General features: G+C 37.1%; 2 protein-coding genes across 2 annotated transcripts; one reads left to right on the forward strand and one right to left on the reverse strand.

Moving 5' to 3' along the window:
* The first annotated feature begins 9,636 nt into the window (after nt 1-9,636).
* Nucleotides 9,637-13,918, forward strand: gng3 (guanine nucleotide binding protein (G protein), gamma 3). Its single transcript, XM_044222213.1, has 3 exons — nt 9,637-9,836; nt 10,733-10,832; nt 12,133-13,918. The coding sequence occupies exons 2-3, from the start codon at nt 10,734-10,736 to the stop codon at nt 12,259-12,261; spliced, it is 228 nt and encodes a 75-aa protein (XP_044078148.1). The 5' UTR covers nt 9,637-9,836; nt 10,733; the 3' UTR covers nt 12,262-13,918.
* Nucleotides 13,919-14,008: 90 nt separating this feature from the next.
* banf1 (BAF nuclear assembly factor 1) lies at nt 14,009-19,061 on the reverse strand. The gene is made up of 3 exons (XM_044222212.1): nt 18,910-19,061; nt 17,227-17,391; nt 14,009-16,383 (listed from the first exon to the last, which is right to left on the reverse strand). Exons 2-3 carry the CDS (start codon nt 17,350-17,352, stop codon nt 16,237-16,239), a joined length of 273 nt encoding a protein of 90 aa, XP_044078147.1. The 5' UTR covers nt 17,353-17,391; nt 18,910-19,061; the 3' UTR covers nt 14,009-16,236.

Genomic DNA, 19,061 nt, shown 5'->3' on the forward strand with positions numbered 1-19,061 from the left:
TTGACTTGCAGGATTTTCAAAGCATCATAGCTTCACCCCATGTTATATCAGTTAATCCACTTTATGGGAAGAAGCAGTGATTAGTGGAGAAGTGATGTTTTCTAATCTGTTAGTCGATAAGAATTATTTTGCACATTTTCTAAACTGATGCCATACACATTTTTTGATAACATGCTGTTGATGTATACAATAATTTATGACTTGAAGATTTGCAAAAAAAAAACTAAAACATTTTTCCTAGCATCAGTTGTTAATCAGAGTCAAATATGACTTGCAAAGAAAGATTAAATTCCTTTATGCAAGGGTGTAGGAAGAGGGGACACTTGTGATCTTACTATTTTATTTATTTGTGTTCTCTTCTCATATAAATAAATGGTTGTGCAGTCTGACAGGGACGCCAGGGCACTCTGATAGTCCAGGGATTCAGCACACATCTATTATTGATCAAAGATCATTTGACAACACATTAGGTTAAAGAGGGAAAGCACGGCACTAGCTTGTGTGTCGACAAAAAACCCAAACACATCAAAATCTGAGTATATGTTCACAAGCTTTGTTAGTATTTTTTTGTATTTGTGTAATATTTTAACCAAATTTCAGTTGCCCGTTTGCCAGATTTTAACTCATGATTAACAAAATGCCCTGTTCCAAGTTTCTACAACCAAAATGCCTTCAGTTTAGCCTTCTGTAATTTGGTCCTCCAGCGTCGTCATTATAAATATGACTTTGTAAAATGACCCTGAATTTTGCTTGTTGGATTTATTTTCTGGCTAAGTGACTTTGATATATATATTTTTCTACAGTCAAACTTCTTCATCATGTTAGGTATGCACATATACTCTAATTGTGTAATTACAGTTTTTTACATGAATCTTTGTTTTCTATGAAAGGCAGTTCGGGCAGAATGACATCCTCCAACTCTGCATTGACAATAAGGATCTTCAGCCGTGCTTTTCGTTGCAGTATTACAGTTTCACTGTTATCAGACCTCAGTAAACGTGGGTCAACATACCGTATTACTGTTTTTACCTCTCGCCTTTATTTCAGCTGGAGAGACATCAACCAAACATGCTGTTCACTCCTTCAGTCTCTCCAGCTCAGCTCACAGTAGGTGTAGGATTAACCTGTGAAGAAGGGCCTGTTGCTATTGCTCCTTGATTTTTATACAGACTTTATATGCAAGATGGCTGCCGAAGCAATTTCTTTAATTCCACGCTGTATGGACTTGCTGTGCAGTTGAGTCAATACTGACCTCAGTCATTTGTACTCGAAAGACACGTCGAAGGAAACTGAACATTTTCTCTTTAATTCAAATAAACTGAAGGGCCAGTGTCTCTGTGAGTGCCAGTGTGTACAAATCTTCTGTTTTGCACTTGAAAAGAGGAAAGTTAGTACAGTATGTATGATAACTTTTTGAGAACGCTGTATATCCGTGCATTGCTTATTTGTGGGAACTTAATTATTCCTGTTTGTACTTTATTGTTCATTTTTAAACACTGTGTTACTTCCTGTACCAAATATTGAATTTAAGTATATTGATTCATAGGAATGATGATGATGACATGATTCAAGAAAAAAGCAGATCACCTCCTTCCTTCCTAATGGGGGTAAGAACTCTTCAGGTATGACTATCATAGTAATGCTGTGCTGTTTCACCCCACCATCCCGCCTCCTCCAGAGACCCAAAAACTCATGTTATCTAACCTGTGATGCTCTTCTGTCGCCATCTTCCTTTTCATAATGGATTATTTCTCTTAAGCAAATATTTTCATATTGTAGTAACTGTAGGTCCTTGTATTTAGGCAATGTTTTTACCTTCATGCACTGTGACTAATACAATGCTGCTATATCACAAAGACTTATTTGTACGTCACATTTAGCTGATGCAAAGTGGTGAATATCACTAAAGGTGATTGATACAAAGTGGGCTTGAATATGGAGGCCCTGCTTGCATTGTTCCAATTCAGTCCAGGCTTCATTGTGCTGCCTCGGTGCAGTATATTAATCTCAGAGTGACTGTAGCTGTAGCTGTTCCTGTTGGTCGACCTTTATGAGCATGATAGAAAGAAAAGAGACTGTAAAATGTAGCAGTAAAATCTTTTTAAAAGCCCATCTCTTAGCTCACTGTGGTTCAATAAAACTGTGGTGTTGCTTTTTCTGCAACAGTGTTCATTTTGGCAGAAATGTTGTCTTTGTTCGGTTATAGTTTTAAGATTGGCTTTAGTTACAGTATGTGAGAAAAATGTCCATTATATTTGACACCAATCTAGACTTAAAAACTGTCGAGTTAAAACATAAATCCTGTAACTGAAATTTTGACAAGGTGCCTATTTGTATCACATGTTGCTATTAATAATCAATGTGTGTATGCTGCAGTGTTGACATGTGTAGCATATTAAGATCAGATAAGCTTTAAGTTTTGATTCACGATTTGAGTGAAATCAAACACGTCCATGGAAATTACATAAACGCAGGATTAAATACAGATTTCAAAATAATTTGAATTATTTTTTAGCCATGCTAGCGACGTGGCTCTAGGGATGGCAATGTTATTCGGTAGGTCAGTCCACCATTTGGCTCCTGACTGAAATATCTGAACAACTACTGGATAGATTGCCATGACATTTAGCATTGATGGTACCCAGAGGAGGAATTGTAAAAACTTGAATGCCCTGACTTTTCATCTAGCGTCATCTGCAGGTCAAAATGTCTGTTTATCCAGTAGTTTGGTTTATGACCAAATACCTGCACAGCTACGAGCCTCAGCTTTACTTTGTGTTTAGTGCTAATTCGTAAATGTACGGCAAACTAAGATGTTAAACATATACCTGCTAAACATCAACACGCTAGCATTATCACTTAGGATGCTGACATTAGCATTTAGCTGAAAGCACTGATGTGCTTAAGCCGCTAGAATGGCTGTACAATCTTAGTCTTGTTTTAGACATACACATGTCTCAAAAATTTACAAAATCTGCAAGAGTTATGTTTCTGTCAAGTGAATTTTACTGGGCATATTAACATTATTGTGATACAAATCTGAACATTTTAACAGCTGCAAGATTTCAGTTGACTTGAGCTTCATAAAATTGCTTGTCTTGATTGTTTTTTGACAGTTTGAGCAAGCAACAATCTGCCAGCAGTAATTCTTTAGTGTAAATGGCAAACATATTCAGTAGCATACAGTATATGTAGTTGACCTCATGTTATGATGTGATTTTTAAAATAGACAGATAATACTGAATGACAATAATGCCTATTACAATGTCAGTAATACAGACAAAGTTATAAACACACATCCATGAATTAGAGGTAAACTTAGAATATGTTTGGACCTGGTTTAATTTTCCTCCTTATATAACAAAATATATTCTCAGTACACATAGGCTTTGGGGTTTATATAATTTGAATCTTGAGTTGATCTCAGATGTAAAAGTAAAAAAAAACATGCATCTATAAATCATCTTGTAGCACAAAATAATATGCAAAAAGTCAAGTGGAGTTACGCTTCAGAGAATCTGTAGCTAGCAAGTCAGCCAGTGCCAAGATTATTATGTCAGATATGCACAGGCCTTCTATGCATCCATGACTTATCATAGAGGAATGAAGGATAGAAGTTTGAGGTTCAGAAAGTAATCAGTAGAAAAGGTTTTGACAGCAGCAGAATCTACCCCATGGAGTTACAAGGATATAGATGACAAGAAAAGTGGTGTGTGTGGAAATTGATCATTGGTTTAGATGTGACTTCAGATGTGATACTTTGTTGGCATGACATCAAACTCCCATCCAGGCAGAACAGTTGTGCAATAAATAGGCACAGCAGCTGCATATAGAGGTTTGAAAGGTTTTTTGTAGCGGTTTTCTCCAGACAGTGGCTGCTCTGGGTGAGTGACAACCTCAGTTCACACATGTACTTTCTCTTCCATTTCTTACATGTTTGACTAGCAGCAGCTCTGATTAATCTGGTTCCTGTGTTGGTGACATGACTGTAGATTTCCCATCAAGTGATTTAATTGCTGTCTTGTCTTCTCTTTTGTTGGTTATAGCTGAATATGATAATGTTACCTTAATAGCATTTTAAAGTGTGCAGTACAAAAACCTGATGGCTGGATTGTGAAGTTGTTCTCCATGTTAATTTCTAGTAAACACACTGGAACTGGCTCTTTCAATAAAAAAAACCTGAGAAATAATCATTTTTGGGAGTATCTGTTGTTTTAATTTGTTGCGATTATTTCTGTGAGTGTGCTGAAAGCTTTGGTGAACTCAAACATCCAATGAAACCATGCACTTTGATAGGCTGGAGCTCACACGGCTGATCACCGGCACTCTCTGAATTAAGTCAGAAGTGTCTATTTGGAAAGTATTGAGCAGTTACATTGCCGTCAATACAAACGGCCAATTGCAATTGATGATTCAGATGATCACCCCACCCAGATCTGCTTTGCTCATCATTACATAAGCGCTGGTTTGGGATTCACAGCTGTGTGATCGAGCACCCGGAGGCGGATCGATCAGTGAGAGACAAACTCACTGTCTGCCTGGCAATAACTACTGCAAATAAAAAGCATGAGCAGTGTGGGGCAGTGCTGTACTGACTGTATTTAACTGTGAGGACCAGGTTTGTATTTCATAATGACTCTAACATGAAAGTCTGGGTGCAAGTGGTAATCTCAAGTTTTCCTGTTTAAACCTAAACTTGCTTTATATTTTTAGCCATCCTAGGGGCGTTAACCGGTCCACCACTTTGATCCAGACTGAAATACTGCAAGACTACTGTTACTGTAAACTACTACTATAGGTTGCCATGACATTTGGTACAAACATTCATGTTCCCCTCAGGATGAATTGTAATAACGTTGGTGATCCCTTCACTTTTCATCTAGCGCTATCATCAGGTCATACTTTTGATTTGTCCAATACAAAAACCCTAAAATCATATCAATATTGGTTTATGACCAAATACTTGCTAAACTAATGACATTCCCATCAGCCTCAGCTATACTTTATGTTTAGTACTAATAAGCAGTGATGGCGAAGATGGTAAATATGACCTGCTAAACATCTTCTTTGCCAGGTTTGCCTAGCAAACAGGTCATAGGTAGCTAAAGTGTATACTGAATAAGTGAGTCAGTGAGTGGTTTTATACAACTAACTTGCAACAGCAAGTATAATGAAAGAAAAGTAATGCCGCCTGGATGACATTTTTTTCGACATAAGGAAACCTATTTAATAAATGTATCTACAAAGTCTCAAAATGTTCCCCCTGAACGTATCTGCAAACTGCAGCCATGACATTAATTAAATATAATATCACAGTTTCTGATGTATTACTCAGTAGAGATCATTCTGAATGTTTCCATAGTAATGGTTTGTTGCCACACACCTGCATCCCAATTGCTAGCAAATCGGTTGTCACCTCCACTACAGTATATGGTGCTCTGGTGTAAATTATTTATTCACTACTTTGCATTTATAAAAAAAGAAATCAGTCATCATCAGTCCACTGGACAATCAAAGTGCAGGCATTTTACACAATAGCTCATCAGCCACTGCTGCATGATTGCCTGTAGCAAATCACCCAATGGTTATTATAGTGGACGTTTTACTGTGGCTATGGCTGCATAGGCCATGTTCGATTGTGGAGAACATTTAAATGCAGCAGCCGTGTTAAAAAGCCCCTAGTCATCAGACATTAACACTCAGAGTCACACAGATAATGCATCGTGCATTTTGTTCTTCAATATCAACACCACGGTAACCGTTGAGCTTGAAACACTTCCAGCATTTCAGTGTCTGTTAGTCATCGGATCCAATCATGGAATCAATGGCCCAAAGGGGTTGAAATGAAAATCATTTACCAACATTTTTTCAATATTTATTGACATCAATCTCGAGGCAGAGAACTGCACTATCTGCTGCATGGATTCAAATCAAAATGTCGACAATGCACTGACAGGGTCATGCACATTTTATGTGAAATAGTGTGTTTCAGAGGGCAATGATAATCTGACAGCATTACACAGGTAGATAACAAGGCAGCCTCAAGGTCTCATTCTGACTTCCATATATTTTATGAGTCAAATCAAACTTTCTAGTCACTGAAATCTGAATTTGTATTTGCGTCACAGACTAAAACTTGTTTTTAGACTCAAGTGAGAAAACTCAGCTCAACTGTTTCTCAGCTTTGAGGTCTCCAAGCCTTAAGGCTCCAGTGTGCCACGACAGTAATTAAGTTTAACTTAATTAAGGATGATTAATTAAGTAAAAATACATTTATTAAGAGTTAATGAATTGTCATATTTATAGCATAATAGATAATTAAACATACAAGTGAGTTAATAATTGAAATTCAAACTATGTTCTTTGATTTATGTGTTAAGCATTTTGCACTCTTATTTTGGAAAGACATTAAAGGTTACTTTTCTTGAATCTATATAATAAATAAGTTTCCACAGCTCACTTGTGCGTTGCGTTACCATATACACTTTTTAACTGTGACATTATCATCATTACAGCAGCATATTATTAAATGACTTATTTGCTGGATGGCATGCACCCACACTAATTACAACAGAGCATAACTTGCAGAGATGAAACGGGAGCTCTCGTGGACCATCTGGTGAGCGCTTTAGACACGGCCCTTGCAGTCAAGTGCTGGTTTGTACCTGCTGTCACTGTTTTTCAGAGTTTGTGCCAGGACAAAAAAAAAAAAGGTTTTAAACTGGTCCTCAGATTAAAAGCAGTGTTGCCAAGTCACTGCTTATTTAAAATGTGGGTTTGAACTGTAGATGTGTCGCCTGAAACCAGTTCAGAATTTGCTGCAGTAGATCGACCTGCTCAGCATGAAAAAAAAAAAAAAATCCCAAAAACCAGTGGTAGTGGAAATATTTTTCTGGGAGAAATCATTATTATTGTATGTGCTCTCATCTCACTTAGAAACTAAGATACAGAGGTACAGTATTGTATATTGTACATGTACAGAATGGACAGCATTTACCTTTCGGTAAGTCATATCAATATAACAGTATATAAACCATTGATACATGATTTAAAGCACACTATAACTTATTTGTAAGCCGAAATAAAGACATTTTTAATTGGCTATTAATGTATTTGTCAACAACTATAAGAGACTTGCCTTTTTTAGTAAGTTTTTGGTTTTTAAGGTGTGTAATAAAACATTTATTAACAGTTTATACACCTGTACAAATCATTCATAGGTGTAAATTCATTCTTGACATTGGAAACCGTAGTTTGACACAAAAAAAGTAACTTAAGGTCCATTTACTTGCTTTTTCCAGAATTGTTTCTACAAGAAAACAAACTCTATGATGAAGAGGACTGTGAGATGTGGTTGAAAGCTGCAGAAAAAGCAACTTAAGTGGACCTTGAGTTAAGATTTTTATAACTCATTATATATGTGTTTACAACTCTTAATGACATGTCATCATATAGAATTACAGCTACATTGTATTGTGTTATTAAACATTCCTCAAATGTTTATACACTGGATTTTTCAATAGAGGAGTTATAGTTGTTGAGAAATACATTAATAAACACTTATTACTCATAATACTTTATACCTGCTTACAACTATATTATAGTGTGTTAAAAACAGTTATTAAAATACAGTGTTATCTGATAAACTGATAGTTTTCTGAACTTATTTGACTGATCTAACCAAGTGAAATAAACAGTGAATGTTTAGTTTTTTAGTAAATACAAACACAATATGATCACTTAATATTGTGGGATAGCATCAATATTAAGGCAGTGAATCACAAATATGAGTTATCATTGGTTATGAACCATGATCACATTTGGTTGTAACTTGCTTTGAAATCCATGATTTTCTGCCTCAACATCAACCTGCACCTGGTTCATAAAAAGTGACTTTTTCAAAGTGCCCTTTATGATACAGGTTAATCAGTTGATCTGGTCAAAACATCAAGACATAATTATTAAGATAAAAGCTGCCAAACTTCCTTTGGCACTTCATTCATTTTCCCTGAAAAGCTTGTTTACTGCTCGAACCTGACACTGATATTTCACCATAGTTAAAATGAATGATACATTTCATCTCATTGAGATTTGCTCCAGAAAGAAGGTGAGGTTCACTTGATTCACATGGGGTTTATACTTGATTACCTTCCTTACATTTTCTGTAAATTGCAGGCTACTGTCATTTATTACTGTCTACTGTTACTGTAAACCAATTTATTATTAGAATTTGGATCATTTGATTTTACTATTTACCTCAAATGAAGCTGGGGGTTCATATACTGTATCTCTCGGCTGCTTCATTAGGAGCAGGCTGTTTGTTACTGTGGTCTTCGCAGATCAGTGATGCAGTCAAATCTGCCAGCATCATCCAGCAGATGGAGTCCTTAAACTGCAGCCGCAGTTTATAAATCCAAATAAACTGCTGTTCACTCTGTCCTCATGAAGTTCATCTGTAATCCCTGACAGGGTCAAATCATTTCAACACAATAAAAAGCAAAATGTTGAGATCAAATAAAGAGTATTATTTGACTCTAAGATGATGTTAAATTTCACTAAAAGAACAAGAGACAGTACAAACATGTCTCAGTGAAACTTATCACCAAACACAAAGCCACAACTGTACATTCAAACATTTTCTTTCATTATACATAGTACTGTATATGGGTCTCGGTCTCGCCTATAGACTGTATAAAGGATGAGCTAGTGAGGCATTTACGACGGCAAGCACGAAGGACAAATTAGCAAGAACGAAATTACCTCCTCGCTACCAGAGATAATACAACTGCAAGATAGGTCACTGCCAAAAAAGAGAAGTGAGGGACATAATCATAGCGCCATTAAAGCCGAGGACACAGTAGATTAGCAAAGATGGCGTCGGGCAGTTTTCGAGACTTCAGTTGCGTGTTCCTGGTTGCCAGCCTGTCTGCTCGAGTATCCTATAAAACGCCACGATGTAGAAGATGTATCAGATTTACTGCAATGTATTTTTGTAAAACAAGCTTTATTTAACAGTTACATACATACAAAATATTGAAATCCATTCAAATCGCGTTACAACCTAGAAAAAGCTGCTGTGGGCTTAGTGCTAATGGAGCTCTTTCCTCCTCAGGGTCTTTGGTCTGAGAGCATCATAAGAGCCAGGCTACTGACCAACATTAATCTAGTCTGCGTTTCCTTCCCTGACATTTCATTTTCCCTTCTGTTATTCTAATATGCATGAAATCAGACATCCCTTTCATATGCAGCACATATAGTCACATTTAAATACCAGCAGAAATGTGACTATTTAAACTGTGATGTAAACCACTAAACCAGACTGCAGCAGTCCCCATAGCAACAGAGGAGAGGGTGGGCATCACAAAAGGCACAGAGACACGTAATGATTCAGACCTCTGGAGTTCACATCCAAGGCTGTTTATAATCTTTTAGCACTAAAAACCAAAACCACACACCGCACAGACCATCCTGTTCCATGTCAGAGATTGAAACCTGAGAGATTCCAGTTGGCCCCAATTTCCTAGGCACAGATATGGTACGATCCACCCTCATAAGAAAACCTTCACCAATGGCTTCCCCCTCCCTCCGTCTGGCAAGTACCATTCACTGCCGAGGGGTTGATCGTATCCTTCCACCACAAATCTAGTGCTCATTGTGGCAGAATTGGACTGTACAGAGCAGGGTACCATCCAGGCTGTTGTCTGTGAGGGGTGGGGTCCGGCTACACAGATACCACCAAACATAAGCTTACAGAGGGACACAGAGAGGCAGAAAAAGAGAGAAAAAAGGAGAGAGAAGAGGGGGGAAGATTGCACCTGAAGAGGAATATAATACGGGTAAGGAGAAAAGGGGGTGGATGGAGGGAGAAGGAAGAAGACAATGGGGAAAGGTCCAGAATGGTTCAAATAGATGCACTCCTTTGCTGCTCTGCTTTTCCCCCCTGTTGACAATTCATCCTACTTGATTCCTTTTCCATCTGTGACACATTTGTTTCATATGCATATTTATTCATAAATGTCTGTATGGCTGCAGTGCTTATTTCATTCTACATTTGATATTTATGTGGTTATTCTTGCTCGTAGTGGGAGAATCTGTGGGCCATGGTGAATAAATCTGACCATTTGGCCCAGTTTACATGTTTCGTTTGCATTTGATAAAATATATATGCTTTTGTTATCACAGTTATATTGTCATATGAGATGACATAATGTGGCAGCTGTGCCAATTCTATGACACAATATTGACCGATATTTACACTTCGTTACTGGAGAGGGACTGGTTCCATGCTTGCTTTGCAGCCAAAGCTGCCAGAATCTATAAATAAGCAATAAAATACTATAATCTGAGCATAGCTTTTATCATATATTACATAATAGTGCTATATAAAGTATTTGTCTTAAAACTCTTAGTTCACACATATAGTTCATTTGCTCAACCACTTAGAATGGTGTATTAAACAGTATCAATGGTATCAATAAACCTAGCTATGTGAATAGGAAATTTCAATCCTAATTTATTGCAACCTATAAATATTATTTATACATTTTATTCTTTTAGATATACATTTAGTCAAAGTGAAGTATTGTGTTTCTAGGATTAATGGATCAATCATTCATGGGAAAGCAGGGCAATAGGGAAACTAAGTCAATTAAAAAACTAAAAAACAATTTTACAGAATGTATTTCCATTCGATTCAGATCCATGAAGCTAAATTGTTGCTTTTTGTGGCTAGGATGAAAGGAGACACCCCAGTGAACAGCACCATGAGTGTCGGCCAAGCCAGGAAGCTGGTGGAGCAACTGAAGATAGAGGCTAGTTTCTGCAGGATAAAGGTAAGACAAGTTGGACGCCTCAGATTCAGATATGAATCAAGATAGTGTAAAGCGCTAAAACCCATTATACAAAGGGGGAAATAGAAGCAATTGATGAGTAAAACAATGCAGTGGATTCAATTATCCACTGTATATTTTCAATCTCAATTTGACTTTCTGAATAGCTAAAGAAGATCCTGCTTTTTAGATACAAGTCCAGATATTACACTAAAATCTTATGTGTCACAGTAGGTCAAGTACATGTCCATACAAATCGTGAGTCATAATGATACAACCACATTGGTATTAAAGGATTAATATTGCTGCACAAACTAAACCTGCCCTCAGATTAACAAAGACAAAGTTAGATTTTGCAGTCGATCCTCTTTTGTACATATAAAGGACAGCACTGAAGAATTTTGCCAACCTTAATTATCCACATTGGTTTGCAGGTGAAGAGAAGCACCGGTGACCTTCTCAAATTCACTTTAAGTCAATGCTTCCTATTGGAGAGTTTCCAAATGGTATTGGCTTCTGTCATGTTCCTAATGGCATCAAAAACACCTTGCAAGAGGCACCTTGCCTCTTTAAAAAGAACGATCCATCAGTGTAAAAATGAAGTAGGGGACAAACTTCTATATAACGCTGATAATATCATGTTTTAGAGACAGTTTTCAGCTGCCATCACCTCTGACAAAGCATAACTTTTTTGGCAAGATTGGGCTGAGGGCTTTTCCCTGAGAGAAAAAGTTTGAACCAGCAGTCACGTTCAGAACGATGAAGTTTCTTTTTGCAAACGATCTGCAGTGAGGAAGAGGTGCAACCTTCTCTTTACTCCAAGACTTTGCAAGACTCTGCTCTGATTATAGGACCAGCCTTTCAAAAATGACTCTCCATCAGTGAAATAAAAAACACATGTAGCTGACACATATTTAGCAATTTGAAGTGAACCATAAAAATCATTTTAGATAGCAATCCATAAAGCAAAATTAGAGGTATTTTAGGGCTAAATCAGGATTCAATTTAGATATTTTTATACACATTTCATACTCAAATCCACATTTCATAAAGTAACAAAAACTGTAAAAATTGTGAATCAAAATATCCAAATATTTGTGTACTGGTTCCCATACTTTCCACTCAGATTCAGTTTTCTGTATTGTTTCATTGTCTCCTTCTATTACTCCTGTGTTCACTGCTGTATCGTGATACCTCTGTAACTGCAAACATTCTGTTTTCATCAAATGAATCAATGTTCGATCCATAATGTAATGTGGTCATGTTCACGAGCTGCCCTAAATCTGATCATCCTCACCTCCAGGTTTCAAAGGCAGCGGCAGACCTGATGGCGTACTGCGACGCACACTCCTGTGACGACCCCCTGATCAGCCCCGTGCCCACCTCAGAGAACCCTTTCAGGGAGAAGAAATTCTTCTGCGCTCTGCTTTGAGACCAATCAGGGATTGTTGTGATTAAAAGTACAACTGTACAGTATGTACATGTATGTACAGTGTGTACATGTACTTCCAATCTAAATAAGACATCAGTGTACTATAGTAACCTTGCATAAAAGCTGCCGATGTACAGTACATAATCAACTACAAAATGTCTTGAACTAAATTCTTTAACTGCTAATGTCTGGGGGAAGAACAAAAACATGGGAATTTGAAACAAATCTAAACATTCAATCAATAAAGAGTCAGTTATCACTATCAAAAACAACACTAGACGTCTAAAGAGAAGAAACTTAACACAGCTATCATCTGGTTGAAAACAGACATTTCATGCTCATAAATATTACAGGTAACTGCCAAAAAGGAAACATTCTGAGCATCAAGTGTCTCGATAGGCTCCACCAGTCACAGGAACAGATTCACACGGAGTCTGCAGCATTTGAAACTTTGAACTGGGAGGCTAAATTCCCACATTGGGTCTTTGGATTATGGTGGTGCTACACGTCTCAGATGCTGCTCTGATAGGTCAGGGCTGTCAGTTCTCCCCATATAAATTGTCCATACATTTGAGATCTAGCAACTGAGAAAAAGACAAGCCTATGTTAGGTAAGTATGACATCTCCCATAACTGACACTGTTTCCATTTGGTGACTACTTGTAGATGAAAGTGGTAATAACTTCTTCTGCTTAGAAATACTTTAAAATCTCCATACAGAATCTTTTTTCTCAGTCAACAACATTTAGATTGTCCTTTAGTGCTGCATCACATCTATCTTCAATATATTTTGTATTCCTCATTCACTTAGGTGTTTCCTCTTTTTTGGCAGTTACTTGTGTCTACAACAGACAACAGCTGTTTATTAATGGATTATAATCCTATAATTAATTTAATTCAAGGTTTTATTAAGATTTTAGCATTTAGCTCATTTCTATACTGTTGCTGTAGTGTGGATGTGGAAGTGTGTGTGTATGCATAGGTGCTACTGTGAAACTTAAGCAACAATTCTGAGCATTTGATCACTGTCAAATCAAGATTTTATATTTCAATAGCACACAGACCCAAAAAACACATTCCAGGGGTTATGGACATTCAATATGTGATCTAAGCCATTAAAGCAAAATCAGCTATTCAATTATTGTCTGTCACATGAAAATGTTCTATTTCTTTAAAGCAAAAAATAAACACAGCAGTTATAATGTACTTTTAAATACAGGTGTACATTGTCATTTTAACTAATCAGGTCTCCAGAGTAGAAGGGTCCGTCAACAGTTTCCAGAAAATCAAGGAACAGCATCTACTCATTCATGTGAAGTGAGGACTGATGTGAATGACTTGGGAATTCCAACTCCAATTAAAGGTGTCACTTTCTCCATGGTTACTGCTCCATCTACAGTCCAGGCAATGGTTTAGTGCTGTTAAATCGTTAACCACAAAAAAAGAAAACTGCTCTCATTTGGAGTTCCCTCAGACATGATCCCATCAAATGAGCTCCATGGCTCTTCCACATGATAAAACTTTTGGGAACCCCTGCTCTGGACCATTTTAAAAATGAATCAATGCATTTCAATATCTTGCAAATGACAAATTTGGAGCTTTGGTGAAAAAGAAACCATGGAATATCAAGCATTGAAATAAAACCTCCTGTTATCAAAGGGTTTCTCTCATTTCTGATTTTATTTGATAAAAACTGAAATTTTTAATGAAGATGTAAAAAAAAACAACAACAACAACAACAACACATGTATGTCCAAATCTGGTACTTTGCCTTTTATTTTTTATAACAGCAGCCATATAAAAACTGATGAGTTTTCACAGTCAAATGCAAAAACTTTAGCAGTGTTTTAACAAAAAGCTGCAACACAGCGGTTACATCTTCAAACAGCTGGTGATGTGTGGAAGATTACGTGACACAGCCTGGACATGCACTAGTGCATATTTTATAGTTCATCTGACTAAATAAAATGATTAAACTAGCATGCATTAAGGCATCTCATGTTTATAAAGACAGTCAACGATAATAAGTCATGAAGACCTGACCTGCATCAGGCTTGTTGGTGTTAGAAAACATACACTGTAGGTGGTATTCCGTCAGTGGAAAATAAAGATCAGTGATTTACCTTTTCCTGTTTAGAGGTAAGTAAAAGACAAAGTCAAGCAATAGATGGGTTGGGTGGGATGGATTGGATGGGTTTTGCCTCACTCTTGTTGGGTTTTTGATTTGCAGAATGAGAAACAAGGTAAACTTCTATTGAAGCTTCAAATACATTCTAGCATACGAGTACAGCATATCAACTACTTTAGCCTCTTAAATGTTAATGAACAAACAGGATGCGGATTGATTTACTGCATCATGGTTACTGGTTTTGATTTAGATAGCTGCCATATAATTCTGACACTGTTGAATCAAAACAGAACTCATGTTTTCTTTACATCATGGTTACATCATTTAAGCACACCAAAAAGTCGCATCAATCTGAATGTGTTATACTTGTTGCAGCGCACTCGCCTTGATCCCCAGCACTTCAGGCAGGTACAAAATGCTTTGTTTACTGCTAACAAAATTAGCAGTATTGTCTGGCTAATCTAGTAGACACATATTGTAAGTTCATTCTTTAATGTAAAGGCTGCAGCCTGCTCATCAGCAATAGACCGACACGTTCTTGACAGTGTTTGAGTTTGTTGCATCCGCATCTTTATTTATAGACATTTCCATCTTCAGGTTCAAACAAGCTTTGAACAGACCAGATGTGGGGGTCTGGCCATGTTGCTTCTACATATGCAGAATCAAAAGTTAAAAGTTTTTATAATAAAAAAAGCTCTGCTAAGAACAGTGTCGCGTCAGTTTTGAGGTTACGTTTTTTGGGGGTCACTTAAAATCAATCACATCCTCTGCAAGACACTTGAAACAGACAATCCGTGTTTTCAAGAAGTCATTTAAACATTGTTGCTGGATGTACATGATACTAAACTATAATAGGATGTGCTATTTAAAAAACAAAAAACAAACCAAAAAAAAAAAAAAACCCCACACAGCTTACATCAACTTTCCCATAGTTTTAAAAACAGACAACAGGGCAAGAAGCCCAAGAGTTGAAGGTGGGTACAAATATTAGTCTGGATTGTACTGGTAAATCATCACATTAAACAGAAAGAAAAACGTGTGCTCAACTGCAACACATCCAATTTTTCTGATGTTAAAAAGGTTTATAGAGAACAAACTAGTCATGTTTAGCTTAAAAAGGTAACATCTCAGTACATGACCAACAATGGATGAACCATCTGTTTAAAATTCAACCTTTAACGGAAAGTACAGTGATCTTGGGCAAACTAAATACTATGACCATGAGCAGTTTTTACTCAAAACTGGAAACTAGACAGTTTCAGTCTGAAGCTCCTCTATAGACTGTTCTCACAGCAGACATTTTGTCTTGTCAATCACTGGTGTACTAACTTTAATAAAGGCTGCATTACATTTGGGTGTCCCAGTGTGTCGCAGCCCTGCTAATGTGTTTGCAGGCTCAATGACAAACTGATAAACCTAAATGGAAATGAGTTATAATTAATGTTATTAGTTACATCTGTTCTTTTACTACTATGACAAGTCAAAATGTCCACAGTAAAAAGGGCTACTGACAGTGAGTGGACGTTACAGGCAGATAGAATTGTCCCATTTTGTGATTATCCAGCCAACCTACTAATTTAATGGCAATTTAAAGACAGAAAGAGTGATTATCAGTTTAGACAGACTTGTCAAAGACCATGAGGAGGGCATGTGTGAATTCTATTTGTGGGTCAAAGGATTTCAGAAACACACCAACAGCTTTAAGTATAATTTAAAAACAAGCTGACTTCAATAAACCTTAACAGTGTATACAGTGTCACACATATGGTGTAGCTGAATTGAAACAAGATCACTGAAGAGTTAATGTATAGTTTGGACTTCAAAAGTAGAAAACAATGACTGAAAGCTTTATAGGAAGGCATCACACCATTCTCTAAGACAGCCATAGCAGTCACCTTGTTGTTTGGTATTTGCGTTGCAAGTGTCCTTCAGCCAGTCCCGGAAAAGCTCCTCGTCTTTCTTTAGCACTAGAAACTGCCCGAGGACAACATACGCCTGTGGAGGTAGAGATGAACACACAATAGAAAATCTAATTAAGACAGGAGTGCAAGTGTTAACGGATTTCCCACATCAATGACCCTGTTGTCAAGTAGCTGATGTTTACTCCAAACTTGAAAAACAGCACAGATGACTATTTCTTTACATCTCTATAGTGATGATTGCATGAATAGATGATTGGTATGTGGAAAAGAGATGGCGTGACACCTTACTGTACTACGAGAATAGATCTTAAGCAAGACATGCCAAAATGACACCCAGACAGACTTGTGGATAAACGGGGGATTAGGTAACTTGTTTTCCCCCACATTTTAGAATTTAATGCAAGCTTTATCATTTGTTGTGTTAGCTGTAAGATGAAGCCATTTTTACTGGTGCATGCCGTTTCTCTGAGTAATTTAAAAAGAACGACGAATAACCTGTTAATCAAGTTATGCTTAATTTGACACACAACAGTTAAAATCATTACAGCAATGAACTTATACTAGTTGGTACTCAAAAACACATTAAGAGCTGCTTTTACACAAATATTTTTCTGTTACTTGAATTTCACAACATTACATGTCCCGGAATTTTCATGTTTCTTTGTTAAAGTAGGGCGATTATGATGCATGTAGCAAAATAATTACTTAACTAAAATGACAGATTTTTAAAAGCTGCAGTTTTCTGAATTTATCATTTATTATTTAGTTTTATTGATTTCGAGACACTAATAAAATTACAGTGAGAATATCACTATGGCAGCAAGGATAAGCATCCTATGGACACTGCAATTTATATGTGTGGTACCAAATATGTTAATATTGCATAAAAAAGTTGAAGAAATCAAATCTCTATTACCTTGTCAAAACCTTTCTCCTCCAGTCTTTTTCCAAGGGCTTCTCCAATGCCTGCAAGAGCCATCACAGACTTCTCACCCATGGGCTCGGCCACAAAATCTCTATGTTTTTGGGATGTTGACGACATGGCTGCTTTGTGGGCGGACACTGATCACCAACTACTGAACTGTAACACAAAAATCACAATGGAAATTAAAATGTGATAAATTTCACGCTACAGAGGGAATGCAACCCCATCATTTAAATTTGAAATAATTTTGTTTTCCACTTAATTATTTTTGGGCATTTTTTTCCTGAATTAACTATGGGGAATATACTACGGGGTTTAACGTTTGATTCTCAGCTTTCAGTTGGAAGTATTTTTATCCACATCAGATGAACAACGTAGGAACTGTAGCTGTTTTGTACACAGTAATTGGAAAAGTTAACATAAACCTAAACTAAGTCACCTTGTTTAATATTTGGTTTCAAATAAGTCTACAACCCACAGACATCAGCTGACACTTGATATCTTCCTTGATGATTGTCTGCCAGGTCTGTTCTGAAGCCATCCTCGCCTCACTACAGATGCCTTATCTGTTAGTTTAGTTTAGGAGCATTGCCCAGTTTTAATGTAATAAAACTGGAGGACTATGAAGTGGTAGAAGACCTGGTGCTTGTCCAATAAGCGTTCTGAATTTTAATGCATTTTTATGTACGTGAAGGGGCCGTGTTCACGCTAAAACAGGGTATTATGTTGCTCTTTCAGGCTGAAAGTCATTACATTAACCTCACAGTCAGTTTCAAACCCAATGTGCTAATAACACACACAATGAAAAATATATCACTGTCCTTTGAATTGACTGTACTATATACTGTATAGATACACCAAGTGCACTGGATTGAGAGGATAAGATAGTGTTCAACATAATATGATGAATTGTTATATTCCCAGTTAACGTTAGACATTTCAATCAGTTCATAAAAGCGTTAATAATAAGAGTTAAGTGCAGATCGGCAGAAGCAATAATGCGGTAATAAAAAAAAATATTTGAGAATAACATAAATAACTATAACGTTAACTTAACACCAGTAGCTAACGTTAACACTGGTCCAAGTGGATCAAGGCCCGTTGCTCAGACAAGGAAACGGACAACAGCAAACGAGCGGGCACTGCAAAAGGCTTCACTAATAGGGTAATTATTTAAGTAATGTTAATGTTAGCCCAGTATTGAAACAGTTCCACGGCTAGACACACCACACTTGATAACCATGCATTTGTTTACACTCACTGAAATACTGACTAGCAACAATACGGTACACTTCCAGTGTTGAATTGCGCGCGCAATACATTGAGTGCTAACAGCTTTAGCTAAAGCGCTACCGTCACTAGCTTCGTCTATTTCACTACGAGTGGCCACTGCCTGTTACAGAGGGTGTTGGCTTTTTTAAAAACATGACGTGATCCTTAAATAATCCCCGTCGTCCCACAGTCGACGAAGTTAACGCTAGCGCTGTGAAACTAGAGAGTGGTAACTCACAATTTAGGCGCCTTCAAATGAACTTAAAGCTAACATAGCTTAAACGGTAGCTAGCTAATTAACTACTCTTAACTTTACCGCTTGCTTTTACCTCACGCTACTTTCTTTGCTTACGGCATAGCTAATGGCAGCTACATAATAATTATGGCTGAGTATTAACTTACTTTTTAATGTCCTGTTTTGCTGGAGAGCAGTGTGGTTTCTGTTTCTATCCTGGCACCGGCGACCACAATGCAATGCGCCCTTACGTCACGGACTGATAGTTTCACTGATTGTGGACTCGCAGGATAAACCAAATCTGCTCTTTGAACAGTGA

The sequence above is a fragment of the Siniperca chuatsi genome, linkage group LG14 (assembly GCF_020085105.1).
Source record: "Siniperca chuatsi isolate FFG_IHB_CAS linkage group LG14, ASM2008510v1, whole genome shotgun sequence".
In the NCBI taxonomy this organism is placed as follows: Eukaryota; Metazoa; Chordata; class Actinopteri; order Centrarchiformes; family Sinipercidae; genus Siniperca; species Siniperca chuatsi.

Coding starts and splice junctions, on each gene's coding strand:
- banf1 (XM_044222212.1), bottom strand. CDS start 17,352: ATGTCGTCAACATCCCAAAAACATAGAGATTTTGTGGCCGAGCCCATG. Junction 16,384..17,226: donor AGGAGAAAGGTTTTGACAAG/GTAATAGAGATT, acceptor CTACCTCCACAG/GCGTATGTTGTCCTCGGGCA.
- gng3 (XM_044222213.1), top strand. CDS start 10,734: ATGAAAGGAGACACCCCAGTGAACAGCACCATGAGTGTCGGCCAAGCC. Junction 10,833..12,132: donor CTAGTTTCTGCAGGATAAAG/GTAAGACAAGTT, acceptor CCTCACCTCCAG/GTTTCAAAGGCAGCGGCAGA.